This window comes from Anguilla anguilla, chromosome 11 (assembly GCF_013347855.1).
Source record: "Anguilla anguilla isolate fAngAng1 chromosome 11, fAngAng1.pri, whole genome shotgun sequence".
Classification (NCBI taxonomy): Eukaryota; Metazoa; Chordata; class Actinopteri; order Anguilliformes; family Anguillidae; genus Anguilla; species Anguilla anguilla.
Genome location: NC_049211.1, coordinates 31,584,016 through 31,607,120, shown reverse-complemented (window position 1 = coordinate 31,607,120; position 23,105 = coordinate 31,584,016). Strand labels below are relative to the sequence as shown.

Genomic DNA, 23,105 nt, shown 5'->3' with positions numbered 1-23,105 from the left:
TCAGAATGGCTGGACACAGGAAAATGCGGTAATTCTGGTTTTCACCGGTGGTTTATTGAGAGAGCAAGTTTTTGAACAAAAAAATCAAATATGGTACGGTAAAATTTGGCAGAGGTGTAGGGTGGTTTACAGAAGTGTGCCCCTTATCACACCCCCAAAGAAGAACAGACTGTGTTTGCAGTGCTGGCTGGGAGTCAGAAAGGTTTGATAAAGAGACAGTACTATTACCCCATTAGCACTATTGCAATCATTCTACCACCTTGGTGGAATACTCCCAGAACTACTGAGCTGACATAACATTACATTACCGTTCCACAAAACAGTGTAATTGTGTTTGGTGTTGTTGGAAAGCCAATGTCATGGGGAACAAGTTGGTGTCATTGATGGTGAGTGCTGAATTAAGATCTTAGAGCACCATTCAAAAGGGAACAGTGGGTACAGTAATGCAAATGAGTCACCAGCCAGCTGCACTACAAATGGTTAATGTGTTTTGATGGGTGTACAGAGATAACACAGGGACCTTTGTTGTTACTGCCAATTATGTCTTTCTTTGATCTTTGGGTGTATAAACGGAAAAGTGGAATGGTTCAAGGAGACTCGTCCATACAACCTCCTGTGTTCCATTCACGTATAGCCATTTCACTATACACACCTTTTGCACCATTGCATATTGCCATTATTGAACATACTGCATAATAAATTGCATTCACTTTAACCTCTCATTTCTCTTTGACTCTAAACAGTATACATCTACCCATAGTCACTCGCCTATACACTAGATGCCCATTGTATCCTTGTATGCTATACAAGCCAGAGGGATGTCCATGTCTACTAAGATAGATAGTGATCCTTATTTCGTATAGAGCCCCACTATTGGTAGAAAGAGGCTATAGCAGTCTCCTTCTCTGCACAGTTCTTAGCACTGAGGAAAGGTTAAAGCATTATTTTTGAGTCAAATATCTGAGATAACATTCAATTAATTGTGTTAATAGCACCAGGTAAGACTACACATGTTTCTTCCCCACTCTAATACTTCCACTGGTTGGTGTGTCTGTGGGGATTTTTACACTGGTAAAATAATTGACTAAAATGAGGAAGACAAATGAAACAAAAACACTACAGAAACTTTTCAGAAACATTTTGCTTTCTCTCGTATTTATCTCTTCCTCTTGGTTTTGCTCTCTCTCTGTGCAGAGTTTCCCCGGTTTCAGACACCTACTGAGGAAAGATGCACACTTTTAAGCCCTGGGCTGATTAATTAATGCAACCCAGGTGTGTGTGCCTACTTGACTAGTAGGCCTTGCCCCAGATTGCTTGGCTTCCATCTGTTGGACAGAGCCCTTGCCCCAAATATATCTGTGGGAATATATGCAGAGGTTATTTCAAAAAAATGAAGGATGTTTCATCTTATACTTAGAATTGCCCATCCAATACACCAAGTGCACAGTACAAAAAGTGTTCAGTTTGTCTGTGGACATTATGGTTCAGGGATTGTATGAGAGGACTTTTGAGGTCATGAAGTATGGTTTGAAATCAAGCTGCTGGTAAGTGGTTTCATCAAAAAAGGTGGCTTATATTTTCTAAAAAATAATAGTGATTGCCATGTTTCAGCCTCGTCGGCATCCTAGTCAACATTATACACTACTGAAATCAGTCATACTGTGTAACTGTGGCCTGTCATTAAATACTCTCTTTCTTAACCTGGACATTTCAGCAGAAACCTATTCATGTGAGTAACAGCCCACCAAGCCAAGAGTGATAAATCTTACTAAAAGCATGTGTGGAATCTGAGCACAGAACTCACCAGAAAAAAAGAATGAGAATGAGTGCTTTTTCAACATAAGGCACTGATAATTTGCTGTGCTTCTTAAAATACACAGCAACACAGTGGAGACTGACAAGGAACTATATGGAGCCAGTTGTTGTGAGTGAAATGTAAAGGAAGTAATTGGACCATAAAACCTATAATGTAATATGTGTATGTGGTAGTTAGTGCCTGCCAGCTAGCTAACAATGATAAGGTTAAATAGTTAACATTAGCCAACATGAAAATATCATTTTGTTGGGAGAGTGTCAAAGTGGAGAAGCCATTGACCCTAGATGAATTGATTTTCACAAAGCACAAATTTCTTATGTTCCACTGTGCCACTGACATTGATAAGTAAATTCCTCGATATTCACCCGGAGTCAAGGCATTTTGGGGAAGCAAACTGGCAGCTTATTATAACTGATGACAGAAGAGTACTTAATTATCACCGCTCAGGGTGACATTAGGCAAATGCTTAGTAAGAGTGACTGGGCCTCAGTGATGTCAGCAGTCAGGTGTGCAATTTCAGGTGCCGGCAGACCTCCTTGACCAGTAGGATGTGAGCAGGAAGGAGACTGACCAGGCAGGAGGCTTTAGCCCATGAAGTTATTTGATTTTAATGAGGTTGTGTGAGGTGAGGATCATGGGAAGGTTACGCAGAAGTGAGAGGCTCCATTTTAAGGGGGAAATGATGTGTCCTGTCTCTGGCAGTGCGGAGGCCAGATCAACGGGGGAGACATCGCGGTGTTCGCATCCCGCGCTGGGCACGGAATGTGCTGGCACCCGCACTGCTTTGTGTGCAGCATGTGCGACGAGCTGCTGGTGGACCTCATCTACTTCTACCAGGACGGGAAGATCTACTGCGGCCGCCACCACGCCGAGCGCCTCAAGCCTCGCTGCTCCGCCTGTGACGAGGTGAACAGATGTTCTCTGCCCACGCTGCTTTCACTACATACTACAGTGACTGTATAACTCCACCCAAACTGCTTTCACTGTGTACTGTGACTGTACTATATAACTCCACCCAAACTGATTTCACTGTGTACAGTGACTGCATAACTCTGCCCAAAATGCTTTCACTGTGTACAATGACTGCATAACTCTACCCAAAATGATTTCACTGTGCACAGTGACTATAACTCTATCTACACTGCTTTTTTTGCTTGTACTGACTGCGTAGCTGTACGCACACTGCTTTCACTGCATACAGTGACTGCATAGCTTCACCCACACTACTTTCACTACATACAGTGAATGTATAACTCCTCCCACACTGATGTCACTGCATGCACTGACTGGTGGTCTTTTTCCCTCCAGATCATTTTTGCAGACGAATGCACAGAAGCAGAGGGCCGGCACTGGCACATGAAGCACTTCTGCTGCTTCGAGTGCGAGACAGTGCTGGGGGGCCAGCGCTACATCATGAAGGAAGGCCGGCCCTACTGCTGTGACTGCTTCCAGTCTCTGTTTGCAGAGTACTGCGACGCCTGTGGCCAACAAATAGGTGAGGGGCATCATTACCTCGTATGACACATAGTGCTCTCAAACATCTGAAAGCACTGAGAAAGATTAAAGCCGTTTTTGTTAATGTGTCACTTTCAAATGGGCCACATTGGGAAAAAAAACAGTACTAGAGGTTTAAGGTCCAAATGCTTAAGTGTTTGAATTTTTAAACTTGGATAATTTCAATAAAACATTGCCTAAATGTATAATTATTATGGCATAGGTTTAATTTACCATTAAACATGCAGCTAAATAGCTTAAATGCACTATGCATTAATAAGAAATAATGACAACAGTATCTTGCAGTTTTATTAAACAAAATACGACTAGGTAAAATCATAGCAATGTTAATGAGGCCGTTCACAGCAATAAATGACTCAGTAGATAAACTGTTACTCAAACCAAAGAAGTCCATCATTAATTCACAACAATGGCACGGCTTACACTAAATTGAACTGACCGATTTCTTTTAGAGAGGAAAAAATGTCAGCATTTGGAGCATTAGTAGGGCAGTTTCCATTTGCATACTTTCTAGGAGACTTTCTCTTTGGTTATTGTTTTGTCCCCAGTGGCATAAAACCTGTTATGTGTCCAAATGATGCAGTTGCAGTGGAATTACACTTTTCCTAAGTTTCTTTATTTGAAATTTATAGCCTGCAGGCTATGCGGATAGCATGACCCACACATGAACTTTACTCTGCCTATTGGTATACCCTGCTGACAAACCAATAACATGGCTTGTTGTTATTGGTCTCTTTGATATTGAGCACTACCATGAGCAGCACACGGATAAGTGCAGAGTGCCACTGGGCTCCTTATTTTGTCTAGGCAACGGTAGTTTTAACCCTTAAGTACATACTAAAAATTCTCAATTTTCCTGAGATTCAAACAAATTTGATCATCAAACAAAAAAGTGACAACCCTAGTGCTAACAATGAGAACTGTAATGTGAAAGTTGTGTGCCACGGCACTAAAATGTATGACTGCAACAGCTTCCGTGCATAATCATATTAAAGCCAAGCATCTTACCATCACCGGCCCAGACAGAGAGCGATTCTCAACAGTCATCTCTGACCTTGTCTGCTCAGAGGAGGAGATGCCATTCTTAGCATTCTGAAGTAATTACAGAGACAGTTTGCAGTGTGAGTGCCAAATATACACTTAGGTTTCTTGTGGCAATGGCTGGAAATTAATAAGCATTTAATTAGCATTGATCTGAGGTTTAGCCTACTGTCATTTCTGTTTGGTAAAAAGACCGATGGACAGTTCATTGCGAGTCCAGGCTGATGCCAACCTCCAGCAATTTGCAAACTTCTTAACCTGAGTGACATAACACTATATTTAATCTATGGTTTATATACATTTTGCTACACAGTTTATGCCTCAAAAATACTCTAATTGGGCCTCAGAATAAGAGACAATATTTGAATCTGAGTAAAATACAGAGGACAACTTTTTTTAAGAGCAATGTAGTTTTCAAGGAAAATTTTGTATGCTTAACACAAAATGTATTAATGTATATATCGTCCCATGCACAGTACTCTCATGCACATTTTTCCATTCACACGTGCTCTGCAATAATGTTCCCGCTTCACGTTTTGTATTATATGGGTAGGACATTGTATAAAATGTGAAACAGATTGTGTCTTGTGCCTTTGCAGGCATTGATTGTGTCTAAAATGCCAGTTTCCTTTCACCATTGAATAATGCATGGCCACTATTGCTTGTATAATCCAAATAGTAGTGAATTTAGCAGCGGTGGGGAATAATATATTTTGGGGGGAAACTGCGTGCTTTGTTCTGGGTTTTCCTTTCTTCTTGGGCCCGCATAGCTACTAGCAATCTATCATTCTGAGTGGGGGATTGTTTCAGAGACAGCATTGTGTTTATGAATTACGTTTTTGTATTCGTAAATTATCTAAGTATAAATATGAAAATACTGAAATGCGTTGCATTTTCTGTCTGAGGGTAGAAGGTGCATGTGTATTAATAATGTCCTGCAATAGTTATTGCGGGACATTATTATTGTCATTGTTGTTTATGTTAATGGTATTATATTAGGTTTTCCCTAAAATTGCCCACACATGGATTGTGCCATGGGGTGGGATAGGGATTCTTACCCCTTATAAGGGCGATAGGTGTTCATTTTCGGGAGACTGTCATGGCGGCTAGGTGTGGCTCTATTGTGGCAGGAGAGTATTTAAAAGTATACTGGTCGCCTTGTGGTGCCAGTATCAGGGCCTGTAGGTCCAAAGCTAGCATTTGCCTTATTTGGTCTGGTTTTGATTTGTCAGTGTTGTTTTTCGCTTATTTTGTTGGTGTGTGCTTTCACGTATGGCTTCACAATAAAATTTGCAGCTTCTTTTAAATACCGGCTTTGTGCCTTGGCTCCTGCCTCCTTAAGCCGCAACACCACACTTTACGCTTTTGACATTCAGAATGCTGATTAAACACATTAAAAATAAAGATTTGTGTGAATGCAGCCTCCTTTGTTTAATAAATCCGTCATGAAGCACTGGCAGAATGTTTTTATTAGCTGGAGCCAGCTGTGTTTGGCACATAAATCTGGAATATCATGTGCAATATTGATGAAAAAACTAACCCAGAAGAAAATATATTTTTTAAAGGATGGAAGATTTGCTGCACCACAGCAAAACAAGCTCAAAGCAATTTATCATCTTGTATGCCTCCATTATACATTCATTACCATGAGTCATCTGACAGGAATGTACAGTCCAGTATTTTATTTATCGAAACATAATGAGAATGTTCTTATTATCCAACATCAAAAAAGCAAGGTCTGACTGACAAGGTCTGTTTATTTAGATTTTTTGTGGAAAATGATGCTCAAATGGAATAAAGAAGATTGGCACATATAGTTTGAAGTTTCTGTGGAGCTGCATGGGCCAGACCTGTTGTATTCTAAGTATTGATCATGTTACTGAACCTGACTGCATCGTGCTAGAGGTATTGACCAGGTATCTACCTGTGTTGCAGGTATTGACCAGGGTCAGATGACGTATGACGGTCAGCACTGGCACGCGAGCGAGGAGTGTTTCTGCTGCGCGTGCTGTAAGCGGTCCCTCCTGGGGCGTCCCTTCCTGCCCAAGCAAGGCCAGATCTTCTGCTCGCGCTCCTGCAGCATGGGGGAGGAGCCTGCCGACTCCGACTCCTCGGACTCCGCCTTCCAGAGCGGCCGCTCCAGGGGCAACGGCGGGAACGAGCTGGAGGCGGCGCTGTCGGCGGCGCCCGACCACTTCCCCGGCGACGCCGACCCGCTGTCGCTGCAGATGGACCGCATGAGCCTGGGCCCGCCCCGCGACCAGCTGGAAACCTCGCCCACGCCCCTGCAGCTCCTCAGCCAGTGCAGCGTCCGGACGGCCTACAGCCCCACCCCGCCGACCGCCGCAAACCGCTCCAGCCAGGGTCCGCCTCGCCCTGGCTCTTGGGCCAAAGAGCCCAGCGAGACCAAGAGGACCTCCATGGCTGCCTTCAAGGGGCAGTCATTTAACGACAACTGGATCCGCCGTAGCCCAGAAGACTTCGGCCCTCCCAAGCTCAAAATGCAGATGAGCTTCAACGAGACCTCTAGCAACGGATTCTCAGGGAAAAGGAGCATCAGTCTGCATGGGTTCCACAGAGATGCCGGGCCCCAGCTGGGCAGAACCAGGAACCCCATCAGTGGTCTTAGTTTCCCTGAGCAACTAAGCCCCCTGGAACAAACGCCAAGGGGCTCGATGGAGTCTCTTGCTCTATCCAATGCAACAGGTAAATACACTTTAAAAATTACTATTTATTAATAAATAAAAATATGATTGCATGCTTGTGACACTTATTGACAAGTGTTAGTATACAACCACACATTTGACTAGTGGAATTTTGCAAGGTCTTTCAGCTTTATTTGACTCTTGCATTTCTGAGGCCAGTGTTGCGAAAAATCCTTGCCTCTTCAAAATAATAGAATTTTCAGCTCCCCAAAGACTGTTCTGTACTGTGCTTAGTCATGTGGGGTTTTGAAATATGAAATAAGTACTCTTTATTTATCCATAATTCGGTATTAGTAAATGGGGAGAAAAGGTTTGTTCACTGTCCCTGAAAATTGCATTTTCTTTCAGATGGAAGGTTTTTTAATGACCCCAATAACATGTTAACAGGAAGTAACGTTCTGCTACAGGAAAAAAATGTAATCATTTGATTGTGTGATGTTTGACATAGCCTTGTCCTTTTATGATAACTCTTTCAGGCACATCGATGGATGGAGGTGGTAAGAGGCAGGAGCATTTGTCACGGTTTTCCATGCCGGATTTGAGCAAAGACTCAGGCGTGAACGTGTCCGAGAGGAGCCCCATGGGAACCCTGGACTCCTCGGTCCCGTTCCGGAGCACGGAGTCGCTGCAGAGCTTGAGCTCGGGCCGGCGGTACCCGGGCCTGGAGGTCCCGGTCCGGCTGCAGTACCCGCTGGGTTACCGCGGCTCCCCTCAGGGCTTCGCGTTCGAGGGTGCCTCCGCGGGTTGCCATGGCGACATGCGAATGGCCCCCACCAGCGAGAGAACGCGGCGCCGAGCTGAGGCTCTCGGGGCACCGCACCCCCGACACCACCGCCGCCGCTTGTCCCGCCATTCCCGCCGATCGCGCTCCGACAACGCCCTGCACCTGGCAGCCGAGCGGCACGACCACGACTTCACCCAGCTGCAGTACCACCCCCACCCCCCGGGAGGCAGCGGCGGGTTCCGCCGGGAGTTCTACCGGCCCTGCCCGCGGACGACCTCCGACCTCTCCCTGCAGAACCCCGTGGGCCGCCGCCTGGGGGCCTTCCTGGACGACCGCGAGGACAAAGCTGACTGGTGCTCCACCTGCTCCTCCTCCTCGGAATCTGACAACGAGGGCTACTTCCTGGGCCAACCTATCCCCCGCCCCGTCCAGCTCTGCTACCTGACCAATGAGGAGCTCCTGCACAAGTACGGGGCCCCAGGGATGGGCGGGGCTCAGCTGAGCAGCCGCAAGCACAGGAAGAGCAAGAACTGCATCATTTCATAGTGCCAAATTATAACTGAAGTCCAGTTCAGATCAAAAAGTGCATGAGAGTAGATGATGAAAAAAGAATGACCCATTTTCATGAAAAAAAAATATATTAGAATGTTACTGTGTGAAATTACATAAAATGACAGTTTTTTGCAGACTTTTGAAACTTTAGTTAACTTCAAAAACCATCTTGTCGGCCAATGACTTTTTGATCTGAAATGGATTAAAGGGCTCCCTGGGATAACGGCAACATCAAACAGGCCCTTGTAAACATTTGCAAAGTTAATTTCATTCTAACTTGAAACGTGGAACATTTTTTAATGTTGTAAAGTCTGCAGTGTGTGGTGTACAGTGTGGTGACCATTGGCGGCAACAAATGTTCTGCATATGTACTGTGTATTACTATATACCTTTTCTTGAGAGTATTATGTCTCCTGGAGCTCTTGCATCCTGTTAATGAGTGGCAAACAGCAACAACAAAAAAAAAAGATTTTTAATGAATGCACTTCCAATGACAGAGTGAATGGCAACATGGTGGAAGACACCCATATACGGGCTCCTCTTTCAGGATATCTGCCATTGGCTGAGGCTGACCATGTGGTTGCGCACCAGATGAACATCGGATGGACACTGATTTACCTGCATCAGTAGACAAATAAAGCCTTTTGTTGTACTGTTTGCTGTCATCTCCTTATATCACTGGTTATAAGCAGGTATTTCCCTGCTTTTTGCATTATGTACTTGTTCTGTTAGGCTGTGGATGCTAGCGACTTTCCTTTTCCCAGTGAAGCACTGTAAAGTTCTGTATAGTTCTGGATTAATGCATTGTTCTTGGTTCTGGAAGTTACCGTCAAATTAAACTCTGTAAACTGTATGTAAATCCGGTAAGTTGATGTATTAATGTAAATATTGTGCAAATGAGGCCCCACATATTTTTATATTTTGTATTAATATAATGTACCATACACTGTAGTCATGTACCATATTAGTGTAGTAATAGATATGCATGCACGTCTGTGTGCTGATCTGGTGTTGTGTTAAAACTTTAAAAAGTATTTCAATAAAAATAACTTATTGACTCCTCTCCATGGAAATTTCATAGAATGGATGATTTTAAGTTTATAGAGTTGTCCAGTGGTCAGAAGAGGTATTTATATACAAAATGGCTAACAGGCAAACTTGGAATTTCATACCTTTTAGCGCATGCAAAACTAATAACACAGCCAATGACTGATACAAAACAAATACCACGACCAATCATCGGCGATGTTATCGGTTTTGCGCGTGCTTATAGGTTTTGCACGTGCTATTGGTCTTAGTAAATCTGGCCCTCCAGTCCTTTATCCCTGTTGTCAAAATGCTTTTGCATGAGCATGTTTCAGGGGAACTGTCTGAAGACCAGGCCAAATATCTCACGCAATGTAAATAACCAAATTAAGACTTCAATCTTGTGTTTTGTTGTGTTGATGACATTTAATTAAAGGATCCATTGCTTCTTTTGGAAGGAGGCAGCAGATCAGGAAATGGACACCTTTCATCTAGGTGTTTCACCTTTTCCGATCTTAGATCTGAAATGAAGAGAACACCACAGGATATAAAGGCCAGTTTTTTCCAACGTTGCACTGTACAGCTGATACATAAACCTGTGATTATATTTACTATTTATTTTTACTTCGTTTTTTGTGTTGAGTGTGGATGAATGCATTTAAAACTAAGACGGCCATGAGGGCATCTTATGACATAATGTAACGAGAAGCCACTTCTTATATATAAAACCAGATAAAATATACAGCCTGAGATTTACCAAGGACAGAGAATCTCTTTCTGGAAAAGTTAGAATGACAGGCAAAATTTTCAGGTACGATTTCCACCAGAAAGAACGACCTTAACCGCACGAGGCTGGACAGACAGTCAGACTGCCGGTTTTGTAAACTGGGCTGATCGCAGGGGTGGTGAATTATTTCTTTAATGAGAATATTTTAAAAATATTTTTCAAATCCTAAATTTCTCTGAAGCCACTAGCATTTCGTTTGTTTGTTGAACATTGTCTCCTGCTATCACGACATACCCAAGCAAATCAGAGTAATTTATCAAACGATGTCAGTATTTCCTGATAAATAAATAAAAAAATAATAATAAAATAAATAAATCTCGTCCCATATGAGGGCAATCTTGGGAGTCATACTCTTTGATAGCCACAGAGAAGAAAATACAGGTTTCAGTACTGTTGAGAGGTTGCAGTGCAGGAATCTTGGGAGTCGTAGTCCTGGATAAAGCGCTCCATGGCTTCCACACAGCGTAGGCCGATCTCTCTCAGGTTCTCCTGCAGCGACGCTTGGATCAGCCATTCCAGAGTGGGGTCCTTATCTATCAGCATTTTCACAACAATGCCCACTGTGTTACAGTCCTGCTTGTACACCTGAAGAAATAAGCATGCACACAGATACACACACACACACGCACATACACATACACCCACACAGGTGCACACACGCACACACACGTACAATTAGGAAGCACCTGGGTACATATGTAACTGTGCATACAAATGAGAGTTTGTGACCTTATGCTATGTATATACAGTGCCAACCGTATAACTGTTATCCATGCTTTGGGCGAGGCCCCTTACTTCCAGAGAAGGTTACGCTACAGCAGACAATTTGACATTCTAGTGAACTGTTTCAGCATGACAATGCCTCTGTGCACAGAGCAAGGTATATATTTTGGTGAGTTTGGTGGGGAGGCACTTGACTGGCCTGCACAAAGCTCTGACTTCATAAAACACCTTTGGGATGAACTGTATTGCTGGGGGGGGGGGGTCCAAATTCATATAAATGCCCATGGCTGTGGAATGAGATGTTCAGCAAGTACATATGGATGTAATATTCAGGTGTCCACATACTTTTGGAAATGTAGTATAGTACTGTGCAAAAGAGACCATCCTTGCTTTTTTCCATGTCGGGAAATAATGCAGCAAGCATATATTTAACACAAAATTACACAAAATTCTCCAATGCAGTACAATACGTACAATATTAAATCTTTCAGTATTTAGTGAGTCCAGCTCAGTTTTAAAAGTTTGTTGCATTTTCGGCTCCTCTCGATTCAAGTATACCCCGAACACATTAAATTATGGGGTGGCCAGTCCATTGTTCTAAGAACACCAGCAGCTTGATCTTCTTAGCAGCCTGCTTAGGAGTCATAATCTTGCTGTAGAATGAATTTTCTCCCAATCAAACATTGTCCAGAGGCTATTGCATGACATGTTAAGATTTGTTTGTATTTATCAGCATTCATGATGCATTCATGCCGTTCCAAACCAAATCACCAACTCCAGATCTTGCTACACAACCCCAAACTTCCACTGATGGTTGTAGACATGGTTCTGAGGGTCTTTCATTGCTTCTGTGGCATACAGTACATACCACCGGCATACTATTCCAAAGCAAGGCAACCCAATGTTTCCTAAATTATTTTATGTAACATGACCCTGTGTTTCATCTTACCATCTGAAGAGAATGCAGTCATTCAAACTTTGTGTCACTTGAAGATGACACAAACACAACACCCCAACAACACCTCCAGAAGTAACTTTTGTAACTTTTTCTCCGATATCAGCTACAATTATGTTGCAAACAGTGTTGGAGCTAGATGTCGGAGGAAGTCGTACATAGCAACCGTTTCTAAACAGGGATTTGGGAACTGCAGTGTCAATCATAATTTGCTAATGGCTACTTTCATCAGACAACTTTGATCAGATGTTGCTATTGGCAGGTGTACCAAAATGTCCAGGGGGGAAATTATTGATTGTGGGACTCCAGCATTTGTGATGCCGAAATCGGCAGGAAAAAGGAGGAAATGAGAAATAACCCAAGTTTGGGGTTTTATTGTGTGGACATGCAAAGTTATATCAGAATTCTGTGTTTTTACATGAGGTCAGAAGGCACAGAAGTTAATGTTCTTAAGGGCTGAGAGTCTGTGGTCATTGTGGTTATTTCAGTAGGAAACCTTAAAGTACCACACTCAAGGTGCTGTATAGGTATGGGGCATGCCCCGCCAAGCCGCAACTTGACTGATGGCACACCTGCCACCCCGATGCATGAGGGAGGAAGAGTTGCTGACTCGTTGGCCGTCCATCGTGTGTTCAATTAGCACAGGCAGGATTAGCCTCAGTCAGCACTATAGCCCCCATACAAGACTTTACATCTGCTGCTCATGCAATATAATATCTGACCTTTAATTCATACTCAAGTGGAGCACCATGAAACATGCACACACACGCAATAGCACAATGCATGCACAAGCATGGACGCACATGTACAGTACATACACTGTACACTCATATACACACATACACACACATGCAAACATGCACTTACAAGCACACTCACATGCACACAACCACACACGAATGCAAACATCCACACACGCACACATGCATGGATGTGTATGTACACACATTCATATGCACGTCCACATGCATGCGTGCATGCTAACACACTAAGTTTGCTAAGTTTACACTGATCAAGGTGTTTGCCAAGTCCCTGTCACCTTCAGCACAAATGTTTTAACCTTCATATAACCTTTCTGTTTCACATAACCTGAAGAAATGCTACAGTTAGCCTCATCCTAATGTTCCGCCATGCCTCTCGTGTCCCCAGGGAGAGGCACATGCTGTGGTGGTGATAGCCTTAATCACATGTAATCCTCATACAGAGGGGACAGCAAAGGGAAGCAGATTCCTTCTAATTATTTTAACACATAAACTCCCGCGAATGGGGATGTCAACGGATTTTCTCTGCTGTCGCTATCATGTTAATTGTGAAGCTTTTGTAAGCCTCTCTGGCATTATCACAGTCTGCTAAGCCTCCCTTCAGCTGGTGCATTTCACGCCAAATGTAAAGCACCACACATATGACACAGCGTATGCAATGCAGTCCGATTCAATATTACAATATAATGCAATGCCGTAATATAGAACACTGCCACAGTGCAGTTACCAAAACCTCAGTGAACCTGTTCCTTTCCAGGGCCGACCTAGAGCCCAAGGTTTAATTGGCTGACCAATGTCAACCAAGTCATCAGTTTTTAACGCTGAATATTCATAAGTGTTACAGTTTCTGATAGCGCTGCATTGTTGCAGTGTTAGACAGTGCGACAATTTTACAGCTCCCCTTTTCTAGAACTGAACCTGATGTCCTTCTTCCTCACTTCAGAGCTAGCTCAGTTCCTCCATGTCAAGGATTCTAATTTATCTGAAGTCATCTCTAAATCTAGGACCTCCACATGTCAGCTTGAGCCAGCCAATGCCCACCTCACTGGTCAATGTTTGCCTCCCTGATCCCTCTTCTCTGTTGCTGGTTATTATCAACTACTCTGTCACCTGTGGCACTCCACCTAGCAGTCTGAAGGTGGCAGCAGTCACACCAATTCTCAAAAAGGTGCTGACCTTCGAAACCTACACAACTCCAGACCCATTTCAAATTTGGCCTTTTGAGCCAAAACACTGGAGCAAATAGTAGCTGTTCAATTTCACGAATACCTTTCCACAAATCAACTACTTCAACCTATCCAATCTGGTTTCAGTGAAAAACATAGCATTGAGACAGCTTTAGTCAAAGAGGCCAATGATCTTCTCCATGCAGCTGACAACAGGATCTTAAATATCTTAGTGCTAACGCACGCATTTGAGTGCTGCACTTGACACACCCTGTCACAACATTTTGCTTGAGTGCATGGCTAGCCTTGGTATCATCCATCTTGCTCTTGCTTGATTTTAATCTTACCTCTCTGACAGGCAGCAATACATGTCTATTAGGAACCACAGAACTGACTTTACTGCTGTCACTGAGGCCTCATACACTCTGGCAAGTTTGGTTTTAGTTTTGGAAATTTTTTAGTTCAGATGTTTTTTCGCTACAAATTTCTTGAATGTGTTCCTTGGTTTTAGAAACCTAGAATGTGCTCTATTCAATGTTTCCTTGACAGCGGATTTGATTTTTTGTGTTCCTTGGTAACCATCCTTGACTACACTCTCATTTGAACCTCACATAAAATATGTCACCAGTTCTCCCTTCTTCATATGAAAACTCAGGCCCATCCTACCTTACGCCACCACAGAAAATCTAATTCATGCCTTTGTTACATCTCGGCTGGATTACTGGCCATTCTCCCTGGTATTCCAATCATATCAATCAGCAAACTTCAAATAATCCAAAATGTAGCAGCAAAGATTGACCCACACAAAATCACACGATGATATATCTCAAAATGATTAACTGCACTGGCTGCCAGGAAAATATCGGATACAATTCAAAACTCTCCTGCTGACCTACAATTCACTTTATGGTTTAGTTCCAGCTTTATTACCTGATTGACCTTCTCCTGACCTATTCACCCACTCACTCTGCTCCTCCTCTGCAAGTCTTTCAACTATCCTCTTATCCCACCATTCCATTCTTGGTGATCGGACTTTCTCCTGTGCAGCACCCAAACTCTGGTACTCACTCTCTCCCCACTTCTGTAATGCTGAGACACTCTCCATTTTTAAGAAACATCTGGAAACTGGCCTCTTCCCACTAGGATTCACCTAAACAGGACATAGACATCCTCATTTGTCTGACTACATGCTGTCTGTAATTGTACAGTATGTGTTATTTGTAACTAACTAGCGATGCCATGTCTGTTCATATTTATATTATTCCCATTTTTAATACCAGTAAGGTGACCTTGAGTATTCGGAGAGGTGCCTGATAAATAAAAATGCATCATTATTATTATTCATTGTTGTTGTTACAGTTTTGGAGTATTAGGCAGTGTTACACATTGCTGTACGTTGCAGAGTTTTTCAAAGTTACAGCGTTAGTGGTACAATTTTAGACGCTACAGTGTTGCAGTATTAAGACAGTGCTGCTGATTGCAGTGTCAGAGTATTACAGTTTTAGATAATTCTATGGCATTGTAGTGTTAGACAGTGTGCCTATGTTATTATTAATGTTATTGTTATAGACTGTTGCAGTGTTACAATATTACAATGGTTTAGACAGTGTAACAGATTTAGACAACGCTACAGTGTTGCAGTGATAGTGCTACAGTTAGACATTTATGTTCTGCCTGCTGCAGGCTGCCTGATGCCAGATTGCTTGCTAATGGCCTCTTCTGCCTGCAGTAACCATGGAGATGTTGTAAGAGGTGCAAAAAAGGCCTGCCCTTCAATATCAGGAAAAATAAAATGCTGCACAATGCTCTCGCCTGCTAGAGCTGCATGTCATGCTTAAACAATGAAACACTTTATTTCTCCATTGGAGCTCCAAGGAATGGAACCAAGAAGAATAGTGAATCTCTGATGAGCCAACAGTGTTTACATTTAAAATGTTTCTGGAAACTTCAGGTAGTGCAACGAGTCTCTGTGGAAAGGTTTGTATTGTGTCATCATATCACAATAAAAATTCACCACACTGCATTAATTCCAAAAGGTGCTTCTGATTTAAATATTTGAAAATAAATTTGTTTTGCATTGTAATACAATTCAGACCAAGTGTTTCTCTAACATATCATAGGCATCACAAACATTTGCTTCGCAACAAGGGAAACAAGGTAGCGAGTGCATGAAATTCAAGATACATTTCAAAATTTGGGAACATCAAATTGGAGATGTCCAATTTTTGAATTCACAGAGGAAAAGTAGCTGCACATGTATGAATGGTTTATTTTGAAATAGCTGATAATAGAGAAGCAGCAGGAATGCTGATTTACAAAAATATTTCTAATTAAACTGCTGTGGAGTGCTTCGCATCAGGAGTCATTTGTCTAAATCCTATGGGTGCTATCCTATCTTATCAAGCACAGAATTACGCATAGTATGGATTGTTGCTCTCCTTAAGAACATTAACTTCTGTACCTTCTGAACTCATAGCATGTATTATTTTGATAGTGTCAGCCTTCCCTCCTTTTATAAACCTGAAATACCTTTATTCAAACATATCTTTCAGTTCCAATCTCATGCTGCTCAGACTTTTTCAACTCCATGCTAATTAAACAAGAATGAAAAATAAAAGACTAAACAGAAATTATGCTTAAATATTAAATATGTGCTGTGTGTATTTCTTAGTGCTGACAATAGATTGCACTTCTTAATCACGATTGATCTCACATCGGAAGGAAATTTTTCTCAGCATTATATATTGCTTTAAGTACAGGAAGTAAGTAAGTAAGATTGGACTGGATGTAAGCACAAACAAGCCAGGATGATTCAGATCTTTTTTTTATGATACCCCTTCCCACCTTGTAATGTTGTCAGTGCACTCACAGCATCAGCAGCCGTTTCAAAATGGAATGCAAATTAAATTGGCAGTTTAAAAAATAAAAATAAAATTGGCATGCAATGTGGGGCTGAACATATCCAATTTCCACCCTAATTTGGAACGTCCAATGATGTGCATCCGAAGCAGCCGCGTTCATACGGGAACCCCGCTGCCGATTCAAGACAGTGTACACATCCATCGCTCTCCTCCAAAACACACGGTGTCACCAGCTGCTTCTTTTCACACCGCAGACTACAGCTAAGCTCACAGAGAGCAAAGACGAATGTGAAGTATGCTTTAGCAAATGACCGTTATTAGTCTTGAAGTATATACTAAAGGACCGAGGATCACGATGAGAAAAATGGTCTTCTTCAAAATGGTCTGCTATATCAGGATAAGGCACTGCACAAAATGCAGTGCCAAATGAAAGTCACATTAAAGCTGAATTATTGAAACAAATCACTTAATCACTGAAGTGAACTGAGGTACCGCATTGGCTGGCACACTCCCAGCAGCGCCTCTCCTCCCACTTCGGTGCATGGTGAGTCACCAAATTGCCAAACAGGCTTCGGCGCGTCAAAATCCATGATAAAAACACGGTTCGCCACATGCTAAGTGCCGGCTGGAAAATCGAGTTGTAAATACCATTCTATTCATTCTAAATATCATCTCTAAATCAAAGCTAAGTTCACGTATAACATCTATGAAACGGCAGCTAAATTAAAATTTCTGTTTGACTAAAATGAATGTCCAAATTGAAAACAAAAAACACAACAGTTCTCTGTAGTCTACAGAGCCAGTACAGTTGACAGAGGATTCTGGAAGGCTTGCAAAAACAAAGCTGAGGACAAAGTGCTAGGCCCTAGCAGCTAGGGTAAAGATTATGGTGTTGGATAATGATGACAGACAGACCAAAGCAGCCATGTTGTTCAAGCAGCACATCTATCTTTTGCTGTGATGGACAGTTGATAAATAAATGGGTTACGCAGGCAAGAGATCAGTCTGCCTGAAAGAGTCCAACGTGAGCTTGTTTGTTTGTGTAAAACAGTTTCTTTTCACTGTAAAATAGCTGTGGTATGCACAAACGATTGGACATCCAAATGCTTACCCAAACTTATATTTTCCATATAAAATAGCCTTTAATTTTTAAAATCAACATAAAATTATGTTTTTTAAATGCATTAAAACTTCAGCCAGAGGAAAATGCCTTTGGGAAAAAAAAAAAAAAACTGATTGGTCCCCCCAGTGAATTCTGGCATCTGACGGCACTGTGTATACATGAAACAACTGTATCTTGTGAGGGTAACGTACAGGTCAGTACAAACTCAAAGTATTTCTGTGATATCCAAACCCTCCTTGACATAAAGTCCATATGACTTTAGCTTTATCAAGTGAGCCATACAAAAGCATTTTATAACAAAAGGAACCTTTCTAATTTTATTTTTTGTCTCTAGTGCTACTGAATCTGCTTCAGCTGATACCGTGACAGTACATTGACCTAGACCTTCGGTCATTGCTGTCAGAGTACCCAACTCATCTACAAGCTGCATGCCAGGGTCACAACAGATTCTGGAGGATGTTTTTCTCAGTGACAGATCCATCTGAGCATACCCATGGTCAGGTTTACCTTACAACAGTTTAAGACAGGATGGCAGAAGGTAAATCTGGTCATAGAACCGCCCATATGTTTAAAAACAGGTAATCATTCAAAACGAATTTAAGTTAAGGCATTTACCGTTGACAGCCCTAGTAATATTGCATCATAGGAAAAGCTAATAGAATGACTGATATTCACAATCTAATGGATTAACAGGTAGCCAGACCAGCAGCAAAATGTTTATATTTTAGATTTGTGACCAGCTGTACTAAACGGTAGTCTTTTTGTAATAGTGGAATCAAGCCTGACTGGCTGGATGTTTTGTAGCATAACTCAGTGTGCTTATGGCCTGCTGGGCATATTGCCGATCAGTGGTGGGCAGCAGTACACTAGGCTTCCAGACTTTTCCATCCCACTCACTACGCCCAACTCGGTAAAAAAAACCTACTCTACCCACCGTTAAGAAAACAAAATCGGATAAATATTATCCTAAGAACATACTGGACTCATTTTCCTTGATCTTATCTTACCATGAGAAAAACTAAGAGAACCAATTTGTTTTCCTCGCAAAGACAAGCACAAAGCACAGCTCTTAATGAACAACAAACAAAACAAAAAAACCACAATATCCTGGAGAAAATGGCCGCCAGAGAAATGAGAATCAATGATCTATATTCTTTTTTTCTGTTATAAATGAACTGAGTAAGATGTTTTTTTTTTTTCCTTGCTGGAAAATTGCTTTCTTGCTCTGTGGTGATTGTGCTGGTACCCACCTCCTCGATTTCCCTCCTCTTCTGCTGAATGGCTCGATTTCGAGCCGCGGCCCTCGTTACGGAAGATGGGAGCCCTCTGCTGGAGGCATTCTCCCTTTCCTGAGAGATCTGTGGGTGGTGCGCAGGGGAGAAAATGACTCACTGCAAGCAGCCTCACATGCTAAGCCTGTGGCTCTCTGTTATAAACCTGCTGGAAGCGGTGCCGTTCAGGGGTCCATTTCAGAATACATGTGACATGCAACCTAATACCTGTGAACCACTTTCCATCTCTGTTTAGCTCTGTTAAGCGTTTCCCAAAAAAAAAAGATTATATTATTTCAAAATTAGCTATTTTATTTCACAAGCGTATCTTGCAAAGCATGTGCTTGGAACGTTGTTTCAATGGCAACGCCTGTTCTCAACTGAACATTCCGTTCGCACAGAATGGGTCCTGACTGGTGAATATCGCTCATTATTTTGCTATAAGCACAACCCCATTTAATTGTCAATAATCAGAATTTCCCATATATGCACATATTTCAAATGAAAGTCCACTTTATGCCTTCATGATGATGAACATACTTTTATTTTGCTACAGACCCATAACGCACAGATCCATGTGCACAGTTATAAATGACACGAAAATATAAAGAAATAAAAAAACACGATATCCAATACAGGTTCTTGCAAAGCTGTATCACTGATTCTCATATAAAAATTAGTTTGCCAACATCTGGAGCAGCATGACATTTATGTTCATGGGACACAAATCTGTAATCTGATATACCCACCCCCTTTTCAGGACATGACATAAATCATTTCTAACCAATCACGTCAACTCAGTGAAAGTGAATGCTGCATGTCAAACCAGCAATTCACAAAAACCGTTTGTGGCAGACCAATGTACTGTGTTACAGTACTGCACAGTGCTATATTGCATGGTACAATCTTGTGTGTTTTTATCTGAAGGAAATCGAAGCCTACCATGACGGAAAGAGGTTTTATTTCCCTCTCTCTGTCTGTGCGGTGAGCTGACCCTGGAGCATCTGAAAAATGCACAAAATAACAGACAGATCATCAATAGCCAGTAACTTCCAAGACATGGATAAATGAAAAACTTGCATTTCGGGGGACGTGTGTATGACGTGCACAAATTGTACGACAATAATCACAATGGTTAGCAGCTAGTTTGTTTCATTTTCAAAGGCGCCTCCAAACATCAGATCATTCCCTAGTCAGTAAGAAAATGATCTGCAGAAAATAAAATATGCTCCTTTAAGGGAAATCATGGGGTAGAGTTTATAAAATCTGCCTGGTGAGGTTTTTGAAAGCAGCGTTCTGATGCGTGGGAATAGAATTGTTATGGTTCATTATATGCTGCAGTGTTCAGGCCCAGCTCTCTCACACAAGCAGTGAGTCACTCTCACACATCTCGGAAAAACACACAAAAACCTGTTCAGAGCTCAGAGTACACAGTTCCCTGTGAGAACACCGCTCACATGGCCAGAAAATGATGTTCAAATTCCAAATACTCCATAGAATAAATTATCCACGGTGTATCAGTGGGAAAATATAATCGTTTGCTACAGATTTTTTTTGTTGATACAATTAAGGCAATTATAATGATTCAGCTTCCGAATAATGGACTTCTTGATGGATGAACTCCACGAACTGATGATATTTGCTGAATAGGTTGCTCACAAATAAAAATTCATAAAAGGCCTAAGGTATTAAAGAATGATTAACAATTCATAAATGACTTCCTTTATATAACACAGTTCTACCATATGTAACATTCACAGTCATTAATTTGGTAATATTAACTGTTTTCAGTATTTTTGTAGAAAAGTCTATGTCACTAATTTTTCTTTCTTTCCTTTTTTTTGGTCTGACAAACCATCATTTTAATTTTCATTCTTAAATTCAATTTCATTTTGGTAAAATGTGGGTCTTTTGGTCTCATCTGGCATGGAATTACCCATATGCTACTAAAATGAAACATTTTGGTTTATTTTAATGCATATGGCTATATTGGTGAGGAGTGGGCCACAGTAAATGCATCTACTCCGTTTACCTCATCAATGTTACAAGACTGAACAAGATTGCCATCTGGTGGTCAGACATGCCCTCACATTGACTTTACCCAGATCGAGACACTGTATAGGCATAAGGATGCACAAGGATGGCTGAACAGTTTTAGGATTTTGTGCTAACTTCTGCTCTCAATTATTTACCTAAGCCCAATCATATATTTTTTTCACTCTAGACTGATATAGCAGTGAACCAGCACTGGTGTTTATAGTAATTTAGAAAATTAAGCCAGAGTAGTTAGCTAGAACAGACATCAACGGCCATCTAGGAATGGTGTTGTCCACCCCTGGAGTACTAAAATACATTTCTCAGAACAATGTTGGAACCTAGCATACCTTTGTGTCCCTTTGATGACCCAGGATAATGTTTGCTGTGGTTTCTCACATCATCATAGTGGTTCGATAGGGGGCGCAGATATAAGCCTGTAGGGTGCCTTCTGGGATGACTTTCAGTAGTGTGATATCTCTGGAATCTGAAACTGGTGCTTGACCACCTTAAAAACATTTCATTATTCTTAAATCTGGAAAATCATAAATAACACACATACGAACCACACAAACACACACATATACACACATATAAAGCACACACAAACACACACACGCAAACACACACGCATAAATACTATTCCGAAAGCAGTCTTCATTAAGCTAAAATTTAGATGAGGAACCCGTGACATTTGGCTTCAATCTGCAGGCAGGATTACTGAAAATAGATGCAGCAAGTAGAAAACCCATTCTAATTAACGTAATCATTCATGTTTTTAATTGGGCTCTGTCCCAAATAAAACATAAACAATAAACACAAATATTTAGGAACAACTGATATTTAATCAGTGAATATAACTGTGATAATTAGCCTAGTGCCTAAGTGATGAATAATACTTCAAAAGTATAGAAATTGATATATATATATATATATATATATATATATATATATATATTTAACCATATAGGAGCTGTCATAATAATAAACACAAGAGATTGCTTACAAGTTAGACATCTCATATGAATGCCCCACTTGAACCTACCTTGGCTTCAAAGGGTTTCTTTGGAGTGACAGACTTCTGGGTCTTCTAAAAGGACTTCTCTCTTCCTGCAAAGATCAACCACTCCATAAAGGTCTAATATTCAGTACCCTATAAATCCTCGCAAATCGGGACTATCTATAAAAAAGAACTGCAATTCTTACATTGTTCACTCGATACGGATGTAAATACCTGGAAATTACAGTCTGCACTTTATCCTCATATTCTTTTAGCCAGACAATGCAGTGCATCCAAGATGCTGGAGTACAGAGCCAAACACGGACTGTCTCACTGTCCAAATACAGACTGCATTTTAGCCTATATGTAACGTAATCTTGGTACTTTTGAAATATTTGTCCAACAACTTTGACAACAACTTCTCATATAATTTCGTATGAAACCTAATGTTATTCATAGATGCATTTAGCATTTGTGTTAAGTAATAATGTTGTTTGTGACATAGGCTACATCATTTGCATGAGATGTTATGTTGAGAGTTCACGACCATGTCATTTGATAATCTTGATCTTTTCAGAATTGTAGAATTGTTAGAAGCGCTTAAAAGACACGTAGCTGACATTTCAAATATTTATAATTGAACGAACGGAGTCAAAAGAAGCGGCTCGCCAAAAGGAACTAAAGTTTCCATCAACCTGCCGGCCTACACAGAATACAAGGCTGGCTGAGTCATGAAAAAAAAACAATATTTGAGTAACAGAGGCGAGCACGACAGCGATTTAGGAAACGTGCACAATACCTGTAGGTCAGTTACGGAATAAATTAATGTGGTTAAATTTCAAATCGATCCAAGTATTCAGATGATTTTTACTTTTAACATTTTAGCCTACATTTGCTGCAACAGTGGAAAACAAACTGAAATTCAAATGATAGTTTTGATAGCCATATACATGTAGGAGCAGGCTGCCATTGGCAGGCTAGCCAACAGTTTATTCCAGTCGATTGTTTAAATTTAAGCGACATACGCTAGATATTAAAAGTGGCT

General features: G+C 41.4%; 2 protein-coding genes across 5 annotated transcripts in view; one reads left to right on the top strand and one right to left on the bottom strand.

Moving 5' to 3' along the window:
- LOC118207898 (prickle-like protein 2) overlaps positions 1–9,410 on the top strand; it is a 51,450-nt gene extending 42,040 nt beyond the window's left edge. For all 4 annotated transcript variants that reach the window (XM_035382077.1, XM_035382079.1, XM_035382080.1 and 1 more), the window contains 4 exons: positions 2,519–2,722; positions 3,125–3,311; positions 6,308–7,078; positions 7,554–9,410. In XM_035382077.1, the coding sequence (XP_035237968.1) occupies positions 2,519–2,722; positions 3,125–3,311; positions 6,308–7,078; positions 7,554–8,347 (1,956 nt within the window). In that variant the 3' untranslated portion in view covers positions 8,348–9,410. The remainder of the gene's footprint in view (positions 1–2,518; positions 2,723–3,124; positions 3,312–6,307; positions 7,079–7,553) is intronic.
- A 370-nt stretch (positions 9,411–9,780) lies between these two features.
- On the bottom strand, positions 9,781–22,871 carry LOC118208004 (the record flags this gene model as incomplete). Its single annotated transcript, XM_035382243.1, has 7 exons — positions 9,781–9,900; positions 10,558–10,751; positions 19,006–19,113; positions 19,969–20,030; positions 21,411–21,568; positions 22,106–22,170; positions 22,860–22,871. Coding segments are annotated over 7 exons (633 nt in total), but the record flags the coding sequence as incomplete, so codon positions are not given.
- Between the last annotated feature and the right edge of the window lie 234 nt (positions 22,872–23,105).